The sequence below is a fragment of the Zonotrichia leucophrys genome, chromosome 1A (assembly GCF_028769735.1).
Source record: "Zonotrichia leucophrys gambelii isolate GWCS_2022_RI chromosome 1A, RI_Zleu_2.0, whole genome shotgun sequence".
Lineage (NCBI taxonomy): Eukaryota > Metazoa > Chordata > Aves > Passeriformes > Passerellidae > Zonotrichia > Zonotrichia leucophrys.
In genome coordinates this window covers 60,030,225-60,038,766 of record NC_088170.1, presented here as the reverse complement: position 1 = coordinate 60,038,766, position 8,542 = coordinate 60,030,225, and the positions used below count along the sequence as shown (strand labels likewise).

At 42.9% G+C, this 8,542-nt stretch overlaps 1 protein-coding gene across 3 annotated transcripts in view; it reads left to right on the top strand.

Annotated features, from left to right (window-relative positions):
* The first annotated feature begins 1,734 nt into the window (after nucleotides 1–1,734).
* The window catches only part of GSAP (gamma-secretase activating protein), a 44,984-nt gene continuing 38,176 nt past the window's right edge, over nucleotides 1,735–8,542 (top strand). For all 3 annotated transcript variants that reach the window (XM_064702916.1, XM_064702917.1, XM_064702915.1), the window contains exons 1-3: nucleotides 1,735–1,969; nucleotides 5,404–5,477; nucleotides 8,286–8,342. In XM_064702916.1, coding sequence (XP_064558986.1) covers nucleotides 1,885–1,969; nucleotides 5,404–5,477; nucleotides 8,286–8,342 — 216 coding nt within the window. In that variant the 5' untranslated portion in view covers nucleotides 1,735–1,884. The remainder of the gene's footprint in view (nucleotides 1,970–5,403; nucleotides 5,478–8,285; nucleotides 8,343–8,542) is intronic.

The window sequence follows — 8,542 nt, the reverse complement described above, 5'->3', positions numbered from 1 at the left end:
GTTATCAAAAATATATCAGGCTCTGTCTTAATTCAAAGACTGCTGAAGGGTTTTTTAGATGCTTATGGCTTTTTTATCAACTGTTTAATTTCATGTATCAGGTTTAAGGTGGCCTGATACTCTATACTGAGTTATTTCTTGAACTCTGAATGAGTCAGCTTTGTGGTTTCTAAGGAATGTGTTGTGCTTCTAGGAAGTCAGCTTGGAGCTCTGGGCCTGCAGATATGGCCTCTGGTGTGCACAGCCAGGCTGATGGCTCAAGGAATACAGAGTTTTACATAACAAACATGAACTTTAGATCTGGGTACAGGAGACTTTCTCCACATGAAAATCTCCCCTTCTGCACATACTTACAGAATCAGTCGGTTGGCTTTGTGTTCCTCCTTTGCTTGCCTCTCCAGTTGTGTCATTTCCAGTTGTGTCATTCTTATACTCATTAAGTAGTCCCACCTTTTATCTTAAAAAATGCATCCATTCAGGACCTCTTGTCTGTTTTCTACTTTCATGTCTGAAATAAATACTCCAGTCACATTTTCAAGCTTTATTTCACAACAGTGAAAATATAAGCTGAAATTCTTGCACAACCACTTGATCTAAGGAGCTTCAAGAAAAATGCTCAATACAAAACTTGTGGTAAAATTGTAAAGTCGGCAATATGGAGATTGATAAGAACAGTATGTTCACTTTGCATTTTGATTATCAACCTGTCTTTCATTCACCTTTTGCAGACATACCTGATTCTGGCCTTTTTATAGCTCCAGATCTCAGCAGTGATGGGGAAAAACGTGGTACAGGGATTAGCTCTTAGAACAGGCTCAAGCTGTTCTGTATTTGGGTTGAGCTTGGTGTGTGTCCTCACAGCCCCTCCCCACTTTTATGCCACCTTTAGCCGACTGATATCAGTCAGCACATTTCAGAAGGGAAATGGTAATTAGGCAGGCTATAGATAGCCATGGAGTAGCACCTTATCAGTGCTACAAATATTTTCAACAGCTAAAATAACCCCAAGCAAACAAACCACAAACCCCTCTAAGATTACATGAAGTTTTATCTCCTTTGCAGATGAAAAGCACAAACAGGCCAGGCCTAGTCTGAGAGGACATCCCAAGCTTTGCCAGCAGTTTACAGACAGACACTCCATCTATTCACCAAGCAATTTCAGAGTAAACAGCCTCAGAAAACAGGGATGCTACTTGAAGTTCTGGAAAACACCTAATGCTTCCTGGGGGATCACAAGCAGGGCAACTCATCACAGGCCCTCCTGGTTTGTGAACGCCAAGTGGCTGAAGCTCAACTCCAGGCCCCACTGACAGGCTGAGGCACCTGGAGTCACTCTGTGGTGAACCTTCCTAAAGGATTGCCCCTTCTTCTCTCTGGTGACCAGGGACAGGAGGGAATGGACTGGAGCTGTGCCAGGGAAGTGTAGGTTGGATATCAGGAAAAAGTTCTTCACCCAGAGGATGGAGGGACACTGGAACAGCCCCTCCAGAGAGGCGGTCACAGCACCAAGAAGCGTTTGGACAACGCTCTCAGGCACATGGTGTGATTGTTGAGGCTGACCTGCTCAGGGCCAGGAGCGGGACTCTGATGATGTTTGTCAGTCCCTTCCAACTCAGAATAGTCTGTGATTCTTCCAGCCGGCCTGAGGAGGAGCCTGTGCGCCCGCTCCACGGGGAAAACGAGAGCCTTTGAGTCGGCGGGCCAGCAGCACGGAGGCGGCCGGCCGGGCAGGCTCGGAGGCGCTGTGCCGTCGCGCTAGGAAGCGGAAGGGCCGGCGGCGCCGGGAGCGGGCCGGGAGCCGCCGGAACCCCCGAGGGCCGCCCCGCACGCAGGGGGCGGGCTGAGGGCAGCCGAGCCGGAGCGGCGGCGGCCCGGGCCGGGGCTATGCTGCTGCGCCTGGTGCCCGAGTTCGAGCTGCGGAGGGACGTGCTGCCCTGGCTGGCGGAGCGGGGCTGCGCCGCGGCTCTAGGTAACGCTCCGGGAGGCCGAGGAGAGCCCCATCCCTCCGGCCGGCCGGCCCTCCCTCTCTCCGGCCGCCTCCGTGCCCTCCCGCCCACGGAGGAGCCGGACTGCGGGGATGCCCCTAGGTGCGGGTCCCCGGGAGACCCCTGGGCAGGCCCGCATTGGGAGCTCCGGCCGCGGGGGCCGGGGAGGGCGGCGGGGGAGCGGCCCCGGGCCCCCCTTCAGTCCCTGGGCCCTCTCGGCCCCTGGGTCCCCTCAGGTGCCGGGGCTCGAGGGGAGCGACCCTCGGGTGCCGGGGGACTTGAGATGGGCAGGTTTGCTGTTCTCAAGGAGTTTCTGACATGCCGAAAACACTTCTACACATTTGCTACACTCCACAGCTTGTTTCTTCCTGCTTCTTCACACGTTTGGGGCTTTCTCTTTTTCTTCTCCCCTCCTCCCTGCCCCCCGCCAAAAAAAAAAGTTTCAGCATTACTCCCTCTCCCACGCTGCTCCCCTTTCTGGGGGGAAAAGCCCCACAGCCTGAACGCTTTTGTGTGCCTGGTAAACGAGTGCTGGTTTAAAATTAGATGCAGCGTCAGCTGTCACAGCACCGTGCGATCGCCGGCATAGCGAGCGCTCGGGTGGTGGTTGGAAAAAAGTGACCTCCCGTGTTCTTGGCACTGTGGCTTTTTGCTTGTTATTCGTCTGCAGAGCAGCTGGCTCAGTTCTGCTTTTCAGAAACTGATGAAAAACTTAATCTAATAAAATTATAATACAGTAAAAGTTATTGCTTCAGTAGAAATACCATCGATATGCAAGTGCAATGAACTTGAAATGCCTTCAGTTGTTTTTACTTTACTTAAAGTACTAAACTTGCTTCCTGCATTGAGGGGCTGTTTGGTGACAAACCAGAAAGTATCAGCTTGGAGAATAAGGGAATTATTTAGCAACCCAACATTTAAAAAATCTGTTAAAAAATAAAAAATACTTCACATTTTCTGCATTTGCTGAATAATTATTGAAAGGTATATTGAAGGGATCTGAGGTAAAATTCTGAAATTCTCCATGCATAATTGATTAATCTATGAATTTATTAGTTCATCAATGATGAATTCAAAGATAAATCAATCTATATGTTAATGAAATAAGGGTCTCAGAAGGGCACTGACTTGTATTTGGGAAAGAGAAAATTGTGTTGAGTCTTTTAAAATATAATGGAGTCTTCATTCAGGAATGTCCCTGGTAAAACAGAACATAAGAATCTAGTTTGTAGGGTGCATCTATCAAATACCAGCAGTGCTGTATTGCATTTTAACTTATCTGTGCATAGTGACTTCCTCCTCATGCAGTGCTGTCATATTAGGAATGTGGTGGTGGGAGGTAGGGATTTGAAAAGATTAATTTAAACATCAAAGAAATATCTAATCACAGAAAGCAAGTAATTTTTAGGAGTCATGGTACTTTCTGTCAGTGTTTTCAGATGTTACTTATTCATATTTATTATTTTCTTTTCTAAGGACTTGAAAGCACTTGATAGCATGTGAGAGCTGCTAATTGCGTGCGAGCTGGGAGTAGCTGTGATGAGAGGAAGGGAGCGGCAGGCAAAGTGAACCAGCCTTGTTCTCTTTATTCCACTTAATTTGGTATGAGCTGTGTATAATGGTCTTCAGGAAATCAAACTCTGCATCCTCCTGATTGTGTTGGTAAAAGCTGTGTGCTGGGCAGGCAGGCTGTCTTGGCTCATTTGCAGCCCTTCATCTGCTGGTCTCAGCTGTGTGCATGAGGAAGAAGTTGCAGTTCTATGTGCAGGATTTTACTGCAGGAATTTCCAAGGGCAGAGACCATTGCCACTTCTTTGCCTCCATATTCCCACTAACTGTTCTCTGGAGAAGAGAAACTTTTCTGACACAGAACTTTTTCAGTGCCTTTAAGATGTCTGTGTCCGGTGATAGGTAAATTCATTGACATGGACCTTCTTCTCTACCAAAATTCTGTGCTGAGGAAATATTGCATGAGAAAATGTGGAGACCGTAGTACTCATCTTGAAAGTTTGAGGTGGTTGTTAAGTTCCAGGAAGCTTCAGATAAAAAAAAGAGAACATATTACCTTTGACTCTCCCAGCTGTCACCATCTAGCCCTAATATAGTGGTATCATAGTGTTCTTTGAGTGATCTGAAACCAATAGAAAGTGATGTGTTGCTCAATGTACAGGAAGGGTTTTCATTGTCCTCCCACAATCAAATGGAAAATTTACTTTCTTCTGATAATACTTGAAAACAGGTTTTTTTTTTCTTATCGCTGCAAGCTGTACAAGCCAGTTTATAGTATCAGGCTTGTTAAACTAAGTTTCACTAAGTGTCTTCCTTCTATCGACACTTTGTGATAATTGCCAAGTAAATAGTGTCAGACTTGACTAAATGCTTGCAGAAGGTTGAGGAGAGTTCTTTATATTGATGCTTACTGAACTGCAGGCCACCTTTATTATAAAATTGAGACCAATCATACAGCTTCAAGGGCAAAGCTTCCACTTCTAGTAAAAATTCCATCGCAGCTTAAACACATTTTTGATGGCTGCAGTGCTGAGAAAACATAAAAGCAGCATCAGAAAAGCATGCATTTTTCTCACCTTGAGTACCATACTTTTTTTTTCTGGTGGTTTTCTTTTTAATTTGTACTGCTTTGTCCAGACATCCTCTTCTCTTTCTGTGTCCGTCTTAGCTTCCTGCTTATTTGTTTCTACTTTAACAGTACTCTTTCATTCACATCCCAAATTTTGTGTCCTCCATTGTTTAGTTCCCTGTACTTGTAGATAGGTTGTGTGTCTCTCTATATGGTATTTGACCTTATGGTTCTTGGGATTTTGGTGGGTTTTTTTCTTTATTAATTTCTTTTTGGAGGAGGAGGAGCGGTAGTGTTGGTGTTATAGAAGTAATCTAAAGTCTAAAGATGTAGTTTATTTTCAGGCTTTCCTTTGAGATGCTGAAGGGGCAGGTGTGAGCAAATGATATTTTCCTCAGGTTTGTTCCCTCTTCCTGTAGTGGCCAGAGGACTGCAGCATGGCTTAACTGTCTGAACCCTATGTTGTGTATAGTGAATTAATCCTAGGGGGTAATTTGGGTTTGGTTTGGTTTTTTTATTCTCTGAAAAAGCACATTCCATTTTCATAACAAAAGGTAGTGGTAATTAGAATCATAATTCTAATGAAGAGGTAGGTGTTTACAAAAATATTTTTTTCTTGCATGATTTGAAGTCCCTTAAATATCTGTGTTGAAGTTTTTCAGATTTAAATCATGGTGTAAGAAGTACTCCCTCTTTTTCCAGAAAGGAGTCATTTTGGCATATGCAAATAAGTATTTACAAGAAAAAATGTATTTAGCATATTTGCTTAAAGTGTGCATAAATTATAGGATGAACCAGCTGAAATGAAAATCCTGTGTCTTTTTGTACTTTTTATTTCAGACACTTCTGAGAATTCATCAGCACTCTACGTTGTAAATGTTGAAAGAAATGGAAAAATTATTTATACCTGGAAGGTAAGTCCACCTTGGAATTTAATAAAAATATAGTTGAGAATAATACTCTGTGTGAATCTAATTGAGTTCTTGTAGTTTAATTTTTTTGAAGTAAGTGTTAGAACATGGAAACACAACTGATTACAACCTGGGGGCATTGGGCAGTGGGAAAATACCTGTCTCCATTTCAGTCAAAGGTTAAGAATGATGAAATAGGGAGTAAAGTACTCACTTAAGTCCATAGGGTTTTTGCCCTTGATTTTTTGCTGGCCCAGAATCTCCCCATGAATGAAATGCAATTTCTTTAAAGCACTTCATAAACACAGAATTTCACACTCAATTTCTTAGTGAAGCCTAGCTATTAAATTCCTGTGCAGTGCTTTAGTTAAATGTTTTCTCCTACTAAAATGTCTTAAGATACCATTTATCTAGCACTGTTTCTGCATATACTTTTCTGTAAGATTCATCTGTAACACTTTATTGCAAGTAGTCTGAAGTAACCCCTGTTTATTTGATGTCTTGAAGTATCTAGAGCTGGCTTCTTAACATAGGATTCTGCTCTCCATGGTATATGTTTTATTTTTACTTCCAAATGGGTTTTCTAATGGTTTTAGAAAGTGAGACTTTGTCTCCTCATTGTTCTTTTGATGAGACAAGCTGTGTTTCTTGACTGTGCAGCTCAGAGGAGTCTGTAGATCCAGCTGGATCCTGGAGGATCTTGGTTCTTGAGGAGTACAGAAATGAGATGAACTCCAGTAGAGTAGGGGTGCCTTTCATTCCTCTCGGGCTCAACATTGCTAAAACTCTCCAGCTTCCCTAGGGTTAAGGGAAGAGGTGAGGCCTTCACCAAGGCTTCAACTTTAATATGCTTTCACTGTGGGTGGATGTTTCCTTTACTACAAGCATAGGGAGGGGAGTCTGTACAAGACAACAATAACCATAAAAACAATTCTAAAGAGTGTGTCAAAGTTTGGGGTTTTTTTCATTGCTTAAGACTCTACAAGACTTAATACAAATAACCATGTAGCTCAGCAGGAGATCTGGTACTCTGTGTGTGTGGTGTTGCTGCTTTTCTAGCACCTGTAGAATCTCACCCTAAGCTTTTTTGGGCCTCTGACAGTCTAAAATGCCTTGTGTGCTCTTCAGGCTCTTGCTGGCACAAGGGGTGAGCTGTAGCTCCAGGTTCAGATGTAGGTGTGTGCCTGCAGGCTGGGTGTTCCGGCTGCTGCTGTAGCCTGTAGGGATGTGGCCAAGGCAGCTGGTGGAGCTTAGGGAGCTGGCCACTGCAGCCTGTTCTGTGGGAGGAGGTGTGTGGGGTGCAGGGTGTAGGCTACACTGAGCTGGCCTGGCTTGTTTCCTCATGCATACAAAAAGAAAATAAGCTTTGTCTTTTAAGTGAGAGACAGTCAAGTGTATTCTGTGTGAAACCAGGAGAAAGTGGACACTGAGTTTTATTTCAAGCTTATTTTAGAGTATTGTGTTGTACTGTGGTTTTGACAGTGTCTATATTTTGTGCCATTAATAGTTAATTTAAAGGAATATATTTTTAACACAAGTGAATTGTATTTGCAAGGTAATGCAAGAATCTTCAGAGTGCACATGAAAACAAGTGTCCTAGTTTATGGGCATTGATGTAGCTCTGTTCCCAGTCTTGTGAAGTGTATTTTTTAGTATCTAAGTAAGATGGTGTTAACATTTCAAACACACTTGAAAAAAAAAGTTATTTGTGAAAGCACTTGCTTAATCTTAAATTAGGAGGCCTGGAGCCTGTGTCTTAATATAAAGACATTTTGTTTTCCTTGTTTAAATCAGAAGTCAAAGACTTTTGTCATTGCCACAACAATAATGACACACTTAGAAATAGACCCCTTAGGAAGCAAATACTCAGGCTTTTGTTTCAACTTCACAAAGCACGATGCCATAAATTTGTAAATAACCACAGATCTCTGCCCTCTCCCCCTAAGCAATTGTTAAAAACAATGAAGCTCACTGTGGAAGTAGAAGCCTGTGTGGCTGGATTTCATGTCAGTAGTTTAGCAGTTTAGTGCCTATACCCAGAGCACATTAACTCACATCAGTTTGATTTGCTGTCCAGTATATGCTGAGAACCAGAATTTTCTTTTTTAATATGGTTGGAAAATTTAAGGTATGGTAAAAATTAAGAAGTAGTAAAGTTTTGATTTGTAGTCCCAAACATTTGTAAGTGCCTCAAACAAAATCATCATATATTATTTATCAGTAAGCTAGAAAGGATGTGTATTATGTTACTCTTCAAAGGCAGAAGGCTAATGGTGAGCTTATAAAATACTTAGCCTTCAAACAATCACTTCCTAAGGCAGTGAAATCCTTTTTCCAGGCTACAGCCAGATCACTGGGAGCTGATTTTTGGTGATGTTTGATGGTTCTGTGCTCCCTTTTGACCACCAAGTTGGTGAAGTTCAGAATTCCAGCCTTAAACCTCCAGGGGCCAGAGCATCCCTATTGATTCTTGTACAGACATCTCTTCCTGGCCCTATTGCCTGTGACTAAAACCAGTTTAGAAGCAAAGTGAGAGAGAGGCATTAGGTTTATGCAATGGCTTGTGGGCTGTGGATTGGCCACATTTCAGCTTTATCCCATGTGTTAGTTCTAAAAGGAAAAAATAAATCTTTGTTCTCTTGGAATTAGAATTTGCTTTCTTGGAATTAGATAATTAACTGCCTGTTTATTTATAGGAGAGGGAAGTGTGTGAGGATATGTGTCAAGGGGCTGGGAGACCAGGGAAGTAGGAAAAAAACCCCAGTGTTTAACTTTGTGTATATTTATATTGCTGTTTGTTTCCATCCATAGGGAAACCAGAGAAACACTCACATTGGACTGTATGATCTTCAAACGAAGCAAAACGAGGTGACAGCAATACCAGGTTTCTCTCTAGTGACAACTGTGCTGTAGTGTTTCAGATTTTGATGCTTTGCAACACAGTGTGTTATGTCATTAAGGAGTGCATCCTTGTTGGAAACAGAAAATATGGGATATTGGAATGATTCTCAGTAGTGTTAGAATGCACCACATTGCAGAACATCTGAAGGGTTGAGAGTAGTAAAGCA